Below are 19809 nucleotides of genomic sequence, written 5' to 3' on the forward strand. Positions count from 1 at the left end.
CCAGCTTTAGTCCTGGGTTTATGCTATAGAAATGAAGTCTTTCTGGAATTCCTCATGTCCAAAAGTGCTACCAGAGGATATAAGCAATCTAATACTGATACTGCCTCATTCTTTAAGAAAAATAATTTTTCATGCTGTTTCTGAAGTGATTCAGCTATGTAATGGAGCATGGCAGAAAAATGTTTCCAAGTCATGACCTGAGCCATTAATCCAGAATATATCTTGTTAACATATATGTATGTGAGTGTACATATATGTACACAAGTATAAAATATACTTTTACAGAAGTATAAAAAACTCTGTGTGTATTTATGTACATAAAATCCCCCAAAACAACACTGGAAGGGTTGCACATTTTAGTATTATGAGGAAGCCTTAACGTACCAATGTGGCAGAATAGGTCCAATGAAAGATGAAGGCCAGATTTTCAGTTTATATCCTTTTGACTTTACTTTAGCAGTTGTTCTGATTGACACTTGAAGATTTGGCATGCTGTCTTTCAGAAGTGAAAGACAAAAAAAAATGGCTATGAAAGGCCTCAAACACTTCTCACTGGTGCAAGGGCAAACCAAGAACATTTCCATCACACTCCCTGTCAACACAATAATTCTGTACAACTCACACTCCAAGAACAACAGCTGAGGAGACTTTGTCTAGCATTTGGAATAAAACCGCCATATTTGCATGGACAGGAATGAGGCACCTGAGCACCTCTGCTTCTGCTCTGAGCTGGCCAAATAGGAGTCTGCTGTAATTCGGAAGTGGTACAATCAAATTAATTTGAATTACTCAAGCTTAGTGAGTCTCTTGCAAGGCATGTTACCTGATACAACTTTATCAGTTTTCAAATAAAGTTTAAGTTAACCTACACATTTTTGCACTCAGGTTGGCTCTATATCTTGCAGAATATAAACTGCCAAAATCTGCACTTGGCCCAAGCTGACGAATTATTTCTGTCTTGTGAAAAGCGAGAGATGAGCTTCCCCTCCCCATCTTCTGGTGTATGTGGCTGGTATTTTGCCAGTTTACTTTCCTCTGCTTGCACAATGAATGGCACACTTGGCCCAAGCTGGCTTCCACTGTGGTCAATGCAGAAAATCAACAGGACTCAAAAGGGAGTTGAATTGTTCCCATGAGGTTCTTCAGTTCACAGCAATTCTGAAAGCAAAACTGGAGGATTTCTAGGGGCATGTTCTTAGTCTGAAAAACGAGAAGCTTCAGCTGGACCCTCTGAAAGACAGCACCACTCCCTCCCTCCCACTCCCCACAAAAAGCCAAACCAAAACCAAAACAATAATCTCAAAAAGCTGTTTATTCAAGCAATTTTTTCCTTTATTTTTAATTAGATTCCAGAAATTATAATAGTGCAAACACTCAGTATAAAAGTTGCAATAAGAAATTTACATTCACATTTAACATTTCAGTCCATTCACTTTTTAACATAAAAATAGGACAAATATTCAATTGCTCTTCTCAATTTAACAATCCTGAAAAAGACTGGAAGATACTCTACAGTATTCTATTTACATAAAAATAGACCCGTATTATTAATGCTAATCAATCATTAGAAGTTACCCAGTGTTAAGTTATTGTATTGTACTCTGTATATACATACATATATAGTATGGTATAGCTATGGTATAGCTATAAAGATAAAAAGGTTATTTATAGGTTCAGTGGGCTATAATAGTTGGAATAATGAAATCTTGACTTACTAGTTCATTCCTTAGAGCTAGGACTATACATTTTACCTATGTAGATGTTTCTTTTGTGATACAGTGGGCCTCCTCCTGGTCCCTTTGAAGTCATTGTAACACCCTATTTGACATCAGTGGGGCAGGAATAGACACTAGAATAAGGCCTAATCTAATAATTCAATAATCACTGATGTTAATATTTTCATTATTTTTATGGCTGTAAACAGGAATAAAAGTTCTACTGAAACTTTTTATGCCAATTAAATAGAGAGAATAAAACATTTGGTTTTCCCTTTGAGGAATGGAATATCTCTACTGGATGCAAATAATTCTTTTTCCACAAAGTCCAAGCAAATATTCAAGTTAGTTCAGAAGCTATGCAGAATTTGCTGCAAACATCTGCAGGTTAAGCAGCTGATAAGATTCCACTTGTTTCAATTCAACCAGCTTTATAATACTCCAAGACAGTATCTTTCCTCACTCTAATATTTTAATAGAGAGTGGCATCCAGGCACAGACAACAGGACTGCTCTTGAAATAGGTTTGCACAGGTTTGGTAAACTGCTAAGGAACATGAATTAGGCTACCCCACTCTTGCTTATCTCTGTCTCTTCTTTGGGCCCATCAGCAGAGATGCTGCTCTGCCTGCTGGCAGGTTGAAGCCTTACTGCCCAGCCTGCTGCCAGCTGCTGGCATCTGCATTCCCACCACTTTGCCCTTTCAGTTTTAGTGTCATATCTACTGCTTCCTACCCAGATTATGTCAAAGCTATTTCTTTTCCCCTAAACATCTATTATATGAAAAATCTACTTTTTTAAAATATATTTTCTTTTTGAAAACAAAGTTTGACAGCCTATAGAGGGAGATGGTAAAGCAGGCCTGACTGGACAGTGAACACCTAAACAAATATATGATGGCACATTGAAGGTGAGTTAAGGGTAGAAGGGGCATCAATCTCTCAAGAAGCTGCAGGTCACATTTTCATGTCTGAAGAAGACTTATGTGGTGTTAAGAGGTGGGTAGGTATGCCTAGCTCCTTCTCCTCTTAGTGCTATGGTATTTATTACATTTAAATATATATAGGATGCTTAAAATTATAAATAAGCCTACAATATACTCTGTCATCATGTGTAGGCAGGCTAATATTGATTGCAGAACACATGGGCCATGTGGTCTTTTGCTTCCTACCTTAGGCTGCTGAACATTAATTATAAAACACTTTTAAATCTTTTAAATTAACAGACTGGAAAAATACTTAACATCTCATTTCCAAGCAGAATGTATAATGACATACTAGAAGGGTAGAAATTAACCTTCAGACAGCAAGAATACAAGAGCTTACCAGCAGGATAAAATCCAGACAGATTGTTGTGACACAAGTTTTAGCCACAGGGATTTTAAGAGATGGGTCAAATTTGGCTGAGTCTGCTTGAAACTGTGAAATGTATGTATTACTACTGTTTTGCACCATTATCCACATTCCGTGTACAAACCGATAGTTTGCCCACAGATAAATCTACACTTAAGTATATTATGGAAAAAGAACCTTCAAGAAGAGGTTTTTAACCTCTGTCAGAATTTCACTGAAAATAATACCACTGCTCTAAGACTTTCTGTATTGAGTTATTAGTGCTAGAAATAGTAACTGTTCTTGGATTCTGGCTTTTAGAACAGTAACTCTAAAAGCATTGCTGTCATTCTTCTTATAACATTCTTCAAAACTACGTCCATGTAATGACCAGCTGCTTGAATGTTGAAAAGAAACTCATCATTTGGTTTGTCCAAGTGCAATCATTTTACTTTTTTTTTTTTTCCTAATTGAACCCCAGTAATGTTACTACAAAAAAGCAGGAATTCCAAGCAAGGAAGGATTTCTACTGTAGCAATTAAAAATATGATTATCATGAAGCAATTTGGTGATGGCCCAGGTAATTAATTTTCATCTACATTTCATTGAAAATTGATATATTGCCTGAATGGCATTTGAAGTCTAAGAACAGAAAACCTTTGTACCCATGTGCACTAAGGAGCAAAAGACATGAGAAATCACCTAAGCAAATTCAATGTGACAGCTGAAATTTTTCATAACTGATACCACTATTGACAGGTCTAGGATTAAATCAGAAGGTCAGGCACTTGAAAGTAAGACAAGATAGTGCTCATAACCACAGTAATTAAAGCCCACTTTAGACCACAACAAGAACTGTTAGCTGTTTTACTAGCAGCAGGGTAACCTACATCTAGCAAATGTGACAGTCCTGGATGTTTTTAGTCAACATGTTGCATATAAGCCTGTCTAAAGAGGAGGGCAGCCAACTTTTTCAAAGGAACTCCAAGCTATCTGGACAGATGTTCTACACAATTGGGCTTACTGTGTTTGCTGAGCTTTCTAGGAAATCTACCCTTCTTTAGCTTGGACCCACATATACCTGTGTATGGCCACCCTCCACAAATAATTGGAGCACTCCTTGCATTCACATAGGTGTTCATAGTAAACCAACGTAGGAAACGAATTAGTAAAAAAGCTTCACAGTGCTGCAGCACTGTTTCTTCCTTCAGTTTTATGCAGGTGTGACATGCCTGATGCCACTGAAGGCATAAAAAGGGGATACTAATATAAAGAAACAGATCCTCCAGGATGCAGTAAGGCACAAGCAAAAACAAGTCCTTTCAGCACATATGTTATGTATGTTAACCAATACTAATTCAAATTTCAAAGTGCTTCCTCATGATCAGAAAACAGGCATTAAAGCCTTATTTTTGTTGTAATACAAATCGCGCTGAGTACTCTGCCAGCTCAGATACTTCAGACCTATCCCATGTTTTACCACTGACTTCCAAAGGACTAATGGCCTTTCACATTTTTCTTTCAGCAACTGCTATCTCACAGGCTTCTTTTTTTGTTATTTTGTACTCTTGCTAACTTTGTCCTTCTTTTTTTTCTTCTTTCCTTGTTTTTGTCTTTGCACCAATCAGATTGTAAGTCACATCAGGCCACCTAAGCAGCGCGATATTTTAACGAGTAATTAAAGAGCAACAGCAGCCCCTCCCTTTTATGTACTTTTTATACTTATTTACATTAATATATTTATTAATGATTTAGATTTGGCCTGAAAACTCAGTGAGAGTTGGGATTAAAAGTAACAGAGAGCTAAAAATAGTCTACACAGAGTTCTGGAAAAAGCCAATCATAAGTACGGTTAGGGTAGAGAAGCAGTGTCCAGATTGTCATTATTCACAACAATTATGCTACAGTGAGATATAAAACCCACTGAATTTGAGAGAAGTTAGTTTATGACTGTTGGAAGCCATTAACTACTGCAATGAAGCCAATCATCAGTACAAGGTAGTGATTTTTGTATGCAGGCAACAGGGATATATTATATGAATATACATCTTAATTTAGGATGACAAAAGTACTTGCAGAAGCTGTACTGCTTAATTAACCCTACAGTCACCTGATTAAACAAACAAATTAACAGATTTCTGAGTCTTATTATAAAACTAGTTCAAATTGTAAAATACAGGAAGTCCTTATCCAAAGCAGAAAGTATTCATACTCCATGCCCTTTCTCCTTTGCTACCAGAATCAGTGTTATGCTCCTCCAACACTCCTCATTTATAATACAGCAATTATATAAGTAATTTGAGAAGTAATCCTGAGTTGTAGTGAAACGGATACGACAATTTGAAAATGAGGCATGAAAAATACCTCCAGAATTTAAGGTTTTGTTTAGCAGCATTATGGAAAAAATCAGATAGAGGATTGGATACTGATTTCTTATTCCTATGTCACTAGCTGACATGGGCCTAAGCTGAGGGTTAGGCTGTGATGCCTAAGGGAAGCATCACTATAAGCATGGCATCAGCACAGAATCCAGATGACTCAAAGCCAGATAAATTCAATGAATCCTAGTACTTTTGTTAAATACTTTCTGCTTAGCAATAGAAACTATCTGGAAAATGAGTCAAAAAAGCTAACAGAAATAAGGCAACAAAATTAATTTATATATATAAAAAATATACATACATATATATATATATGTATGTATGTATCCAGGAAAACAATTATGTACTTTTCACATACAATAACTTATTACCACATTAGAGGAATACTCTGGGTAACATCAATGGGCCAAATTCACCTCCCCTACCTTCCACAGTGTTGCACCTGCATACAGCAAGGACAGATTTGACACTTGGTCCTTCGTGATGAAAATACTACAAAAAATGCAGTATCAGAGAATACCTATTGAATGTCAGATATTATACCATTATGAACTAGAATATCTGTTTGCTTTTTATATTACAGTAAGTAGTTTATTGCTTCTAGTGACCAGAAGGTACCTTATGAAGACATCTTAGATGTTGATAACACTTTTTATATACCGTTTTATGGACCTTGGAACACTGAGGTTGGCAGATCACAATCACTAAGTTATTTTTCTTCTTTATTTGCTGTTTGCATTTTGATTTGCTGAATGCACATGCAACTAGTGGATTAACTGTGCCAGAAGTGATATGTTAAAAACATTTAGGAAAACTTACTAGTTCGTTTTGTTTTACTGAAGTCAGGCATGAATAGCATGCAGTAGATTGCAAGGAAAACCAAAAGGACATCCATTTTCAAAGGATATATAATCTCCATGCACATGTAAAATGTCTCTTACAAAAGTCATTAATTTTTGTTAAAAGTGTGCCTTTTTGCCTCTTTTTATACAAGTGTACATGCAATTACCTGTCCAAGCTAAAACTATTTACAAAATTTCATAGTACAATACATCTTTTAAAGTGAATAATACATGAAAGGCCTATGTTTTCTGTTGTTTTGTAACACTGTACAAGATTAAAAATAAATAAGGCATTATAATACAGGTTTATCACAAATTAAAAAATGTTGATTTTCATTGTAATACAAAACTCTTAACTTGAAAGAACATTATGGCTAAATAGTCCTCCTGCCTGGGCAGAACACATACAGAATCTGGACTTGCTGATGTAAAGAAAATGCATTGTTTCTGCTACAAGCAGGAATCCAATGAAAATGATTCATGCTACTTTACTAATGTGTTCAGACTCCTCAAAGCACTGAAATGGCACAGGTTTCCCTTAAAAAAGTGACTCCCAAGTACTTTATTTTGCCCTACAGATAAATTACAGGCAAAAGCGTGAAAGAGATTTAGGTGCATGACATACTCTTGGTTACAGTGTTTTAAAATGTTCAGTTCAGTACTGACATGAGACATCATTATAACCCAAAGAAGAACTTGACCTATAGAAGCTCAACTCCTGACCTTCACAAGCATGCTAAACTCCTGGTGATTGCTGCAGGCCTTGTGGGTACATAGGGGATGTGGATCCAGCCCTAACAAGTTGAAGCTTTTGTCTTTTGGTCTCACCTAGAGAAAGCAAGGGAGCATTCACATGTGTTTTGGTGAAGATAAGGGTGTGTGACTTACCACAATGGGAAGCAGCTACAAAAACCTACACATTTTACAGGCTGGATAAAATAGCTTTCTAGTCAATGTAAATGGAATACGTTTGGAAATATCTAGCCAGTAATTCAACCAGTCTGCAATTTCAGCAGAGAATAATAATTAAAAAATCATTTGAAGATAAAGGTAGTATAGGAACACTTAGAAATTAACTCCCAAGACTAAAGATCTCTGATGCTTATATCCTTATATAAAGAATGAAAGACTTCAATTATTACTCTTATCTGAAAGAGAAAATGTGCAAATTGATGTGAAATATTGTGCTTGCTGTTAATAGACATTGACATGCCAAAATGGCATCACTTTGTTGTAGGGCTTATATCTGTTAATTGTTTCAAACTACCTGCTGCACAAAACAGTGAACAGAAGTACAGGAGACTATTCTGCCCACAATGTGACAAGTTACTATCCTCAGATAGCTTCTCTAATTTGGCAGAAAATGTGCATTTATGGGGTTTTCATAAATATTACTTCCATATATTTTTCCCCTTCTTTCCACACATGAAACCTACTGACATGTCAAAGAATGCAGAAGGGCAGAGAGATTAAATATGCTATTTAAAGCTGTCCCACAAAAGCTGGACTTAAACAAATTTACACAGAAGAGGAAAATGGGAAAAATTATATGAATAGGGAGGGAAAGCATAAAGGTAAAAGCACAGCTGCACCATATCATGATTTCAATGGGCATTTACTTTTTCCTGTTGAAATGGCTGCTGAATACTGCCTATCAATTTCACATGATTTTTTACTGATTTGTACCTTGGCTGAACTTTTTTCATGACTTTGTACTGGTCAGTCTAGGACTACATAGTAATATATAGTTTTCCCCACAGTAAAACCAGCAACAACCATAACAAAAATATGAAAAACATTAATGACAGGATAATGATGTTAATGATGATGAACTTAATGAGAATAGTGTTAACCTGGTCTATTGGAAGGTGTTCCTGCCGATGGCAGTGGAATTGGAACTAAATGCTCCTTAAGGACCCTTCCAACTCAAACCATTCCATGATTCTATGACTCATGGAAATTGACTCCAAATACACCATAATTGATGCTATAAGCTAGCACATGTGCACTAGCTTGCCTGCACTACCAAGAAGCCATCCTGGTCCACTCAACCTGCTCTGGGAGGCACAAACCTCCTGCAAAAGTGCCGAATGAGAAGCTGATGATGGACTGTGCCTGTCTGGTCCTTTCCATTCGACATAGAAAACACTCTTACAAAAGTCACATGCCTCATTTGGCTGTTGGAAAGGAGAATCTGGCTTAGAAAATCTTCGGACCTTTTCTACTAACACCTGCTAATCTTTTAAAATAAATAATCCAAATTTACCTTGCTACATGATCTTCCAGTGACATTACCAGGCTGAGAATGGGGCTGTGAATGAGAGCAGTCACAAAAGTATTAACAGAGGGGATCTGTTTCTGCTCACTGTCCATTTAGTGATCAAAGAAGCAATAGCAAGATGCCTATATCTTGGGCCTAATAAAAATAATAACAAATAAATAATTTCATTGCAAACTTTTTGGGTCGGTCAATGAGTGTATTTGTTCGATGTGTTCATGTACTACCAGATCTGATGCTAGAATCTGAATATTCTTTCATTTTATTATTATCACTGAAATTATACCAAACTCACTGATTCAAAAATTCAGTAGCATGGAATCTTTAAGAGTGGAACTGAGTGATTATTGCTATTGCATATAATGCTTTCCAACTTTGTTAAATATTTAACTGCATGATAATTTAGTTCATACAAACGAGTTAGACAACATAAATATGCAGTGTGCTTTACATGAATACCACTTATTCAGTTTAATTATGTAAATATTTGTTCTTTTATATCTGTATTCTCTACATGTATTTATTTAAATGGCTTTGGATGCCTCAAAACCAGAAATAAATTATTCTAGAAGAATAGCTGTGAACTGGATAGCTATTAGGGAGATAAAGAAATGCAGTGACTTTCTACAGACCAACCACTATGCAGACACCCTGTACAGTACAGTTAGGAAGCAGTTCTCAGGTTTTTATAGTCACTTTAATCACAACACTAACTTTGCTAGCTTTGTAATGAAGCACCTAGCTGACAGGGTACATAAAAATTAATTTAAAACCCTGTTGAAAACCACTGGAGTCCCACAGTAGCCTGATGTGGCTACATGAAGAACAGAAACTCCTGTAACATCTATTTAACTATTTGCATCTGCTGACACAGTATTTGTCCATATACTTTTGACACAAACAGTGACTGTTCCAAAGTAAAAGCTGATTGCAGAAGAATCACTCAGAATCTTCTTTCCACTGAAATCTGTAATAAAATAGGCCCTCTAAAGGGAAATGTGAAATCTAGTACACAAGTTTTCTATTGTACAATCTGGACAACTTCTGTAGTCTAGGGTGGGGTTTTTCATTTTGTTGTTGTTGGTGGTGGTTATTGGTCTTGAGTTTTTTTGGAGGGGGAACAGGGATTGGGTTTTTTTTGGTTAAAAGGATGTTTTGCATGTTTTTAGACAATGTAAAGTTTTGCTTCTCTTTTGGAAAACAGTGAGGTTAGTTAACCTGTGAATCCCCATCAGGACAGTATGGCACTGGACTATAGAGTACGTCACTCAACAGGATGAACACCAACTGCCCCCACCTCGAGTACAGAAATGCACTCCACATTTCATATCCAAATCAGCGTTTCAAGATGAAACCATGGACAATAGGATGTGGGCTGCATTAAAGAAAAAAGCTGTCAAAATATGTTCCCTTTTATGCAGATTAAGAGCAGGCCTCACTCTCCTGGCACAGGAGAGGGCTCCTCATTTGGGCAAAGTTTGACTGTGCTTGTTTCTCAGAATTATAGCTTTCTATAATTGTACAGCTTTGAAGAGTGAGCCTGGATAGAATCAAGATATAATAAAACTGTGGCATAAATTTAAAAATCAGTTAAGATGTAAAATTATGTTGGCAAACATACAAATGTCACAAAGCTAGCAACAGCATGTTTGGCACCAGCACAGGACTATTCTTTGAGCTGTTTAGAAAGGTAAAGCTAATCCTGGAACTGAGCCAGACCTGTGCTATTTCTAAAAGCCTGAAATAATACCATCCTTCTGCTCCTCAGAAAAATCAGCACTGTACATAAAGGAATGTTTCTATATTGCATAAGCATATTGCTGTGCTTGCAGGGTGGCTCCTCTGTCTTGCACAAAGTCAAATGACCTACAAAGAGGCAGTAAGTTCTAAACTCTACCACCCTTTTTTTTTTTATGGAAAGAATATATATTGTTCTTCTGCCTAAACTTTAAGCTCTGTTGTTTACCTACTTCATATCCTAGTGTTATGGTTTGATTGGAACCTTTTGGAAATTTTTGAAGCATGCAAGGAGAACTTTAAAAATTAGATAGGGTTTATTAATTAGCTGAATCCAGCCTTCATTAACCTGCCATTGACAGCACAATAAACACTGTTCTCATTGCTTTAACTCATGCACTGGGAGCACAGTTTCTCTAACTCCTGCTGTAGCCCTGGAGAGTCTCCAGGTGCCCCATATTCCATGGTGAAATGAAGCTTTCCTAATCCCAGGCCCAACAATGCTGGCTATGACAGAAAGAAATCTCTTTACTATGTCATTGCAGGTGGATGTGTAAATAAATACACATTTTTTGTTTATCTCTATAAACCTCTATTAAGTCTACACAGAACTGTTTGTATATGTGCATATATAGATTAAAACATATATACACACACACACATAAATAATTGCTTGCACATTTATCTAATCTTTTTCAACTACCTTTTAAAAATGCCATGAAAATATTCCTCATTTCCAGAAAATCCCATTTTGACTTTTCCTAACAGAATTGCTAGCCCTTATATGTTCCATCCCAAGAGTTTGTTACACAGTCCCCAAGTTCTCTTTGGTTGGGTTGTAGTGGTCCTTGGTTAATGCCATGGCCTATGACCTCTGACCACTTGGTAAAAATTCAGTCAACCATTGCTCTCCAAGTTCACTGCAGATGACACAACCAAATCTCCTTTGTTCTATGCCTCCTTCACAGCTGGCACAGAAGGAAGATAATGCAGTGTTTGATTTGTGTGACTGGCAGACGCTTGACCTGCTCCAAGCCCAGGTTTTGCAGTAAAGCTAGCAACTGAGGACACCGATGGACAGCTGGTGCCCAGTTTTGTTTGAATGTTTGCCCTCCCATAAGGGTACATTTTTCGCTCCAAGTTTAAAGACCGTGTTTGGGAATTATTTCCATCAGCCTTTCCTTCCAGGAAATAGGTCAACATTTCACCTTTTCCCTTTACACTCACTTTACCCCTGCACACAAATTCATAACTGCACCTTTTTAATATCCGTTGAACTTCTTCTGTCACCTGAAGACAGAAAGAAAAACACAACTGTTACTTTTTTCTGTTCATGTAACTTCTCACTCCGCTTTATTTTACTTTTCTGTCATGAAATATGCATAAGCACAATGGATGAGCACCTATAGCTGCTCTCAGGCTTACTTAGAATTTTCTTAAAGAAGTAAAGATGACCAATCTAACTGGAATCTGCAAAGCAGAACTTCTGGTCTTGAACCGAATAATTATACAGCCACATTAAGTTCCGTCCAACAGAAATGTATAACCAGATTGTAAGCTCAATCAGTTCCAGTGATGTTAATTTGCTGCAGAAGACCTTTTGATCCCTGGAGATTAAACAGGTATTTTGGATAAATGACTGCAAGAGCTCATTGAGCTTTTGAAAGGTACAACATAGGTTCTAGCCAAGCCCTAGTAGAACAACAATGTTCTCTTTTGCATCGCCTCTCCAATCCAAAGTATCAAAGGAATTTTTAAAGCTACATAAAATGCAGTAAGATGCAAACAAACATAGATCCTTTCCCTGTAGGTCTTATTCAGGCAAAATTTCTACAGTACCAGGACTGGCAGTGTCAGCATTCCCAGGCTTGCCTCCAACTGTGTGCAATGAAACAGAGAACTTTCTTCTAATGGGAAATGATTTATTTAAGGATTTCATTGTCTCCAAGGAGTGAAGCATATAAGATGGAAAACAACTAGATCTCTGATGCTTGAGTCAGCTGGAGAGTGTTGCCCTTTTCATTAGAAGAAGATAAAGTGAGGCTGCATTTTCTAAGTGGTCTTGAAAATGTAACTATATGTAAAACAGGAAGTATGTAAACTTTGCAAAATTGTCTTAGAATGCACTCACCTGAATTTTTCCCTGCACTCCAGTACTATCCATCCGGCTGGCAACATTTACAGTGTTCCCCCAGATATCATACTGTGGTCTTCTGGCTCCAATGACTCCTGCTACTACTGGCCCAACATTAATACCTAAAATTAAACAATGAGTTTGGTTTCAAACACTACAGCATATTATCCAAGGGAAACATGAATCCTACAAAACAGACTCAACACAAGTGCCTTAAAATTTTTCTGCTCATAGGACATAATTTATATTAACAACATGAAGCTGAGTCAGGGGAGATTAAGGTTACATATCAGGAAAAGGTATTTCTCCCAAAGGGTGGTTGAGCACTGGAACAGGTTCCCCAAGGCAGTGGTCACAGCACCAAACCTGTCTGATTTCAAGAAGCTTTGGGGCAACATTCTCAGACACATGGTGGGATTCTTAGGATGTCCTGTGCAGAGGCAGGATTTGGACTTGATGATCCTGATGGGACTCATCCAACTCAGCATATTCTATGATTCTATGCTGAATTTAATGCCAACTGGACTTTTGTATTTGCAAAAGGTTTATAAACAAAACAAAGGCATTCCTTGAGATATCTTATTAGACATGCAATACGATAGACAACATAAAAATATGATTCTTTGGTGGATTTTATTTATTTAAAGAAAAGAAGCAAAATAGTGCTAGTCCAGAGTTTAGCTGTAGACAAGACAAACTGCTAGTTCTTTAATTGGTCCCTACAACTTCCACTGCAGTTGCACTTATAAAGTCTTCTAACAGAGGTTTTCCAAGTGGAACAGAAATAATGGTCTGGAAGACACAAGGATTGGGGTACAGGAAGTGTGTGACATTGGCTATTAATACTAGACAACTCAGATAAGGAAAAAGACAAAAGGATTGAAAATGGCTCAAGCACTTTTTTTTGGGAAACTGCAGAGCTTGATTCTACATTTCTGACTGAATTGGACACCTTGTTTGGAAGATAAAAGAGTATGTGTTCCTTCTGAGTGCCCTGAAGAGCTGCAGATACTAAACCCTGCAAAAGATTCCATGTGAGGGCTTTCCCAGGCAAGTTATGCAGAAGAATGGGGGTTACACATTTGATCTTTTGTGAACCTGGAAAGACCAGTTATAACAGAGTTCAAAGAGAATTTAGGATTTATAATTATCAAGATGTACAGGAGGTCAAATATGTGTAACTCTCCTATTGTTGCCTTTGATGTCTTGGGTCTTTCTCAATCTTACACTGCTAGCAACTTTTGTTTTTCCCTTGTCAGGCCTATTCTCACAATTCAGCCATGAAAATGTGTGGAGAAAGAAGCTGGAGAAAACTATCTGGTTTAGAATATGCAATGAAATGAGAACAGCAGTGGAAGTAACATTGGAGAGGAGCAGAATGCAGGGAAGAAGGGGAAGAGGGGAATGTGATCTCTAAGAAGATTGTGAGAAAGGACTCTGAGTGGTAAGACGTGTAATAACGTGTAAAGGATTGCATGGGAAGGGTTGTGTTGTGAAGACCAGAGGATTTGATTTGTTGGAGAAAACAGGACTGGTTAAGGTGATCTGGCATCTGTGAACAAAAAGCTCCCATCACACTTTTAATGCCAACAAAGCTTTTGCAGATTTAACTTAATAGCTAAGTACACTAAAACCCAGTTTTCAGCAGTTTAGCAATGCAAAGCAGCATAAGCCACAAGAATGGGCACACATAATATTGCATGAAATTAGTCGTGCAGTTTCCTTTTAGAGGTGCATAGATTAAGTAAACACATTGGAATTGGACATAATTGTAATTCCTTATACTAATGCATACCATCCAGCCTGCTGACCTTCTACGTGAAGGTGACTTTCTCACTAAAGGACAATTTTCAGCTTTAATCATGAGGGCAGGACAGGTAATCCTTTGCTGACAGCACAGGAAAAGCCAACAAAAAACAATGTTCTGCTTGTGTGATAATTGTAGAAACGTGACTTACCAACTCGCAGGACAAAATCATTGTAGGACTGATAGTTGATTTCATCAAGAACGTCAAACATCTCTATTGCAAAATCTGCCAGTGTACTCAGATGGGAATAAATTGATTTTTTAGCCTAGAAACAAAATAGTATAATAGTATTGCACATTAGATTTGTATGATACTGAGAGGCAGGTGAAATACCAAAGTGAAAACCAATGAAAAACGCAGGACAGATGGCTTAGGAAAAGAATCTAACCAATTCTCCTGTTTGTGAAAGGAAACTTTTGATGGTAGCTAAAGCACATGCATTCTTTTCTTGAGTGGTATTTTTTTTAATTCTCTCTCTCTTTTTGATTTCTGGGAAGAATGGAAAACAAAGTTCCCATGGTAAAGTGGTTCTGTTGCTAGAGAGCTGCAGATGTTTGTTGTGAGTGTGGCAGGGAACATAACCTGCTTTCTTACAAAACTACTTTGCCTGGTGATTATTAATAACTATAGTTTCTGCCCTCTTCTCCCTTTGGGGCTTTTCCTAGTTCCCAACTCCATGGGGTGCATGCTGCTCCCATTGACAAAATTTCTGTTGCATTCAATCCTGTGTGACACAGAACGCCCCTATGTTTTTTCCTTTCCAAGCAAGCTGAAGGGATTTGTTATAAAATGTATCTAAATTAACTATAGCAAAAGAATCAGAAGGGATCAAATGAAATGCTGAAGTATCAACTTTTAACTAAAACCCCAAACATAAGAAAATAAGTTTTACAACTTCAGGCTAATTAATTAAACTGTAGAGCTCATGGTCAGAGGATATTGTGATTCCAAAATTTCACAAGAGTCTAACATAGTTACTCAAACTCATGAAAGAAATATTTGCTACACAGTAGTAAAAAGACATTAACTCCAGAGTTTCTTAAACAGCATATCATTAGAAAGTAGAAAAGAGAGGTTTGTGTATTTCTCCTGTAACTCATGCCCTTCCCCCAGGATCTACCTTTGGTTAGTTAAAGACAGGTTACTAGAATAAGCCTTTGATTTGACTCAGTATGACTGCTTTTATGTTCTGCTCTTATTTGAATAAGAAATATGAATTTTGGAACAGATTTACAAAGTGAAAGTGGGCTAAAGGTAGGATATGGTGAAAGAAATGCAGGGTCAGTGGCAGTTTCAGTAGGGTGTTGCACAACAGGATTGTGGAAGCTGGCATGAGATGAAAGCTTGCTGAGTTTTTGCCATCATAGCGAGATTTTATAAATGCAGTGTTTGGCAGTGGCTGACAAACCTGAGAAACCAGTTGCTATTTGCTTTATTCTGCTCAGTTTGAAAGGGCTGCTCCATGTGACTGGGAAATTCACAAAAAATTAGTTCTAACAAAAAATTATAAAATCATCCTTGGGCCAGTCCCAAATTTTGGAAAAAAAAATTTTTTATTTACCTGCCTGGATATCTGACATTGTGCTTCTTACAATGTGAACTAGCTAGCTCTACTCTTTTCCAGCACCACCAAGAAAAAGGAAGAACAAGAATTAAGCTTAAAGAGCTTATGGCTACAGTCCCACCAGGGAAGGAAACAATATTGAATGTCTGGAGGAGGGAGGGAGTTGTGCATAGTTTTATTTGATTTCTAATCTTCTTTATATTCCTTATCCTTCCATTTCTTTGCTGTCTAATAAATGCTGTGTTTTTCTGCAATGCCCTTCAGGGTCGCAGGAGAGAGGACTTGTGACAAATACTAGATGTGCTGCAGGTCACAGATGCATCTCAATAGGTTTACTGGCAAACTCTTTTGAACCTGCACTGAAGACCACTGGTGAAGTCAGGATCTTGGTGAAATACACACACAAGGATTTTATATTGTGTGAAAGATCTACAAAGACGTTGGTTTGTGTGTTGCCCTGATGGTGTAACTGGCAAGCAATTATTCATTTAGACATCAGAGGAATAGTTACTGGAAAGACTGCTCAGAGCATCACAGCAAAGCCACTGTGATACAGGCAATGTGCATTTACTTTATTCGTCTGCTGAAGTCAAGAAACAAGTCCTGTAAAATATGGGATTTAAATATTTAACTTCATCAGGGTACTGAGCTCTTATGTGTGCAAATGTCCTCAGTTAAGAGCACAGTTAACCCGATCCACTCTTTTCTGCTCATGTCCAAATCCTAGTATGAAATTATTTGCTCACAATCAGAGGCTGTGCCAGATATTCTGTTGAAGCTGGGATGCTCCTGGCAGAGGGCACACTAGAAGCAGTTGAGTCTCTTAAGGCTCCCCATGGACAGCCCAGGGACTGTGTGATGGCTGGAAGTGATCACCTGTGCACGACAGGCTAGCCAGGATTATCAGACTTCTAATACATAGCTGCATGCTGAAGACCTGTTGGAAAATTGCCAGGAGGATGTGAATAATTTCTATTCATTTGCACACCATGAGCAGTGGGAAGAGAACACAAAGAGCTGAAACCCCAAGTTAAAAGTAAAAAATATTGATTGTTTCATACAAGATTTTTTTTCCAGAATATAGAATGTTAAGTAAATTCTACATGTGCAGAAAAGATCAAAATTTTCCCCAAGATTTAAGAGAAAGGCAAGACTTTCTGCAGTGATTTAAAATGCATTACTATCATAAGCTCAGAGCAGTATCTTTAATACTGGGTCAACTCAGCTAACCCTTCGCTTAACAACTATAAAATACAAGAGACAAACGTGCTTAGATTTTGGAACATATGCTGCCAAAGTTACCCAATAACACACTTGTTTTGAGCATTATAGTTCAAAGAGCATTTATAGCAGACATATTGCCTGTTTGCCCGAGATCACACACTGAAAAAAAATCTAAAGTTCAATGTTTTTTGCCTGTCCAAGGACTCATGAGTCAAACATTTCAGGATAAACAGACTTTTAAAAATACCTTTTTTGTAATATGTAGATTTCTAGGAATGATACAAAGGAAAGCATCAGCTGCAAATTTTCTGCAGACCAGAAAATTAGTTGCATGTGATATATTCCAACACGATTCTAACAGTCGATTTCAATGTGGTCTTGTTTTTTATTCACTTAGCAGGGATAATAGTTCACAGGACATCTTCTGGCCTTTTTCATTTTCGCCCTTTAATTTGATGTTATTTTTCAATGCTAAACTGTATATATGAGTGTATACAACATGTGTCTACAACATATGTACATGCATACCGGAACAAGGGAGAAGTGTCTGGAAACTCTGAGCAGACAGTGAATAGATTGGTTTAATTTTCATGATATTCTTATATCATTAGTTTTATAACATATTCATAATTTAGTTTTATTACTACAATTATTAATATGCATGGTACTCTGTATACAATATATTTAATATACTGCCCACATAGTTTTCTGACTTTCTAGATCCTGCTTGCAAATCTAGGAAATCTCTGTCCCAAGACAATAACTTAAGGTGAGAAACACACTCAGGGTAGTAAAGAAGATACAAAAGAACTGTGCCACAGAGCTAAGGGGCTTGAAATGACTTTGACTTTTTTTACTGCTAAGTAATTAAAACGGTAAAAAGAATGCCAATAGCAGAGACAAAGAAGAGCTTATTTGAAGGGACCAGGGTAAAGTGAAACACTGCTAAGTACAAAGTTTGTTTTCATTGTAGGTTACATCTAGATTTCCACATTAAAAAAAAAATGTAAAAATCACATTTTAATATTCTTCTGCTAGTTTTGCAGCAATTCATTACACCTAGAGTCTCTCTTTCCTACATCTTAGGTCATCTAAGATACTGGGTTTAAAACACTACTACTCTGACTTAGAGGCTCTTATACATCGATTTGCAGAGAATCCAGAACTGCAGACAATGAAATTGCAAGTGAAGCCACATGAGCAACTGTGGCAGTTTTTCTTCTCAGGCTACAGCTTTTCTTTGAATTTCAAATTTAAAGTGTTGCAAAGCAGTCATACAAGTTATCTGTAATCACATAGAATTAGTTGCGTTTCTGGTGCTCCTCTAGAGATTGAAAGAAAATGGTTCCTTCACAAAGGACTGTTTTGTAAAATCTTCTTACCTTAGTTCCTGAAGTAGGTACAAGTCCCACAGCTGCCATATATGTACTTCCAATTGTCTTGATCTTTTCTATGTCCTTATAATATTCTTTGTCCATAAGCTTTGTTTAAAACATAAAACTGTTAAATATTACATAATATTTTAGACAAGCAACCATAGTTATCAGATAATATGTGCAAGTTCATTAAACCATATTATTTTTGGTAAGTTGAGGCTGGCCCACTTTGATGTCATTGAAAAAACCTGCCATTAACTAGCATTTTGATACTCTTTCTATATTAGTGGAATTTGAGGTCAGACCTAAAAGTCTGACCACCTTGGAGAAGCCCAGTGGACATCAATTATGATTAAATAGAAAGTTTACACTACTCTTTTATTAAGCAGTTCAAGATATGATGAATTACTACAGATAATCTCTGTTGATAGGAATTTGGTAGAACTCATACGGTCAAAAGACAAAGTCCTTAGAACTTACCTCATCAAAATCAGCAATAATTTCATTTAACAGGCGTAAACATTCCACTCCCATATTATTGCCGTCCAATTCAATGTAGAAATCATTGAAGTTTGGGATGGAAGCAAACATCACTCCTACTTGTGAATATGACTGGTAATAAAGGTCCTGCAGTTCAGGAGCAGATATAATTTTTATTTTAAAAGATTAATCTAAACTAAGCATCATTATTACAATACCCATTCTACTGCTAAGCAATAGCTATGACAAAAGCCATCATTTTTGCTTGAGAGAAAGCCAGTCTTCTTAAAATAATGTTGAATCTTCTTAAAATAATGTTGAAAGATGTCTCCACTCAAAACCATAAAAGAAAATTAACGCCTAAAGTATTAAACCCATTTAAAACAACTTAGTTTTGTTTTGTTTTGTTTTTCTGTTTAGACATGGAAGCAGTAAGTAAAAATTTGGAGAAAGGCTTAACAGTCATAGAACTTCCATTGTGTGAGAAATATATTTTCTCAATTGTGTTTTATAAGCAAAATAGCATGTGGAGCAATTTTATACTGTAGCAAAAAACCAGCCTCACTCCTTCACATCTTTCTGTGAGTTATGGAGTCCTATGTAATATAATGCTGCTCTGTATGCTAAGGTTTCTGCTTAAAAATTTAGAGGGCTCAAAGAAAGCAAAACCACTCTTCTGTGGTTCAAATACATTGATCAAAATTCTCAAGAGCAGTATCATGGATATTACAGCAACTCCAGTGCTGCAGGTTTTCAGATTACCAGAAGGATTCTGGTAAGGGTTTCCTAAACCAATTTATTTAGTCACTGTAGCGTTTTATGTTAAAAGCTGCTGGGTCTTCCTTGAGTATGTATAATTCTCCATTTTTAACTTTAAATGGGTGCTTTTGGTAATGATAGCATGTTTTCCAGAACTAGATTGGGTAATACAGTAGCGTCT

The 19809-nt window shown here is 36.9% G+C and overlaps 1 protein-coding gene across 3 annotated transcripts in view; it reads right to left on the bottom strand.

The window, feature by feature from the left end:
• The window catches only part of ADCY1 (adenylate cyclase 1), a 664242-nt gene that overhangs the window by 490461 nt on the left and 153972 nt on the right, over positions 1 to 19809 (bottom strand). The window contains exons 16-20 of one of the 3 annotated variants that reach the window (XR_007906518.1): positions 18870 to 19016; positions 18396 to 18494; positions 14376 to 14490; positions 12415 to 12539; positions 7955 to 11573 (exon numbers count right to left, since the gene is read on the bottom strand). Coding sequence is in view for 1 of the 3 variants with exons in the window: in XM_051798873.1 (XP_051654833.1) it covers positions 11235 to 11573; positions 12415 to 12539; positions 14376 to 14490; positions 18396 to 18494; positions 18870 to 19016 (825 nt within the window). In the remaining 2 variants the exon portion in view is untranslated. Of the gene's footprint in view, positions 1 to 1336; positions 11574 to 12414; positions 12540 to 14375; positions 14491 to 18395; positions 18514 to 18869; positions 19017 to 19809 lie in introns of those variants that run through there. The other 2 variants (XM_051798873.1, XR_007906519.1) reach the window with 2 other exon arrangements.

The sequence above is a fragment of the Manacus candei genome, unplaced genomic scaffold, assembly GCF_025592945.1.
Source record: "Manacus candei isolate 608988 ecotype Guabito, Panama unplaced genomic scaffold, ASM2559294v1 h1tg000049l, whole genome shotgun sequence".
NCBI lineage: Eukaryota > Metazoa > Chordata > Aves > Passeriformes > Pipridae > Manacus > Manacus candei.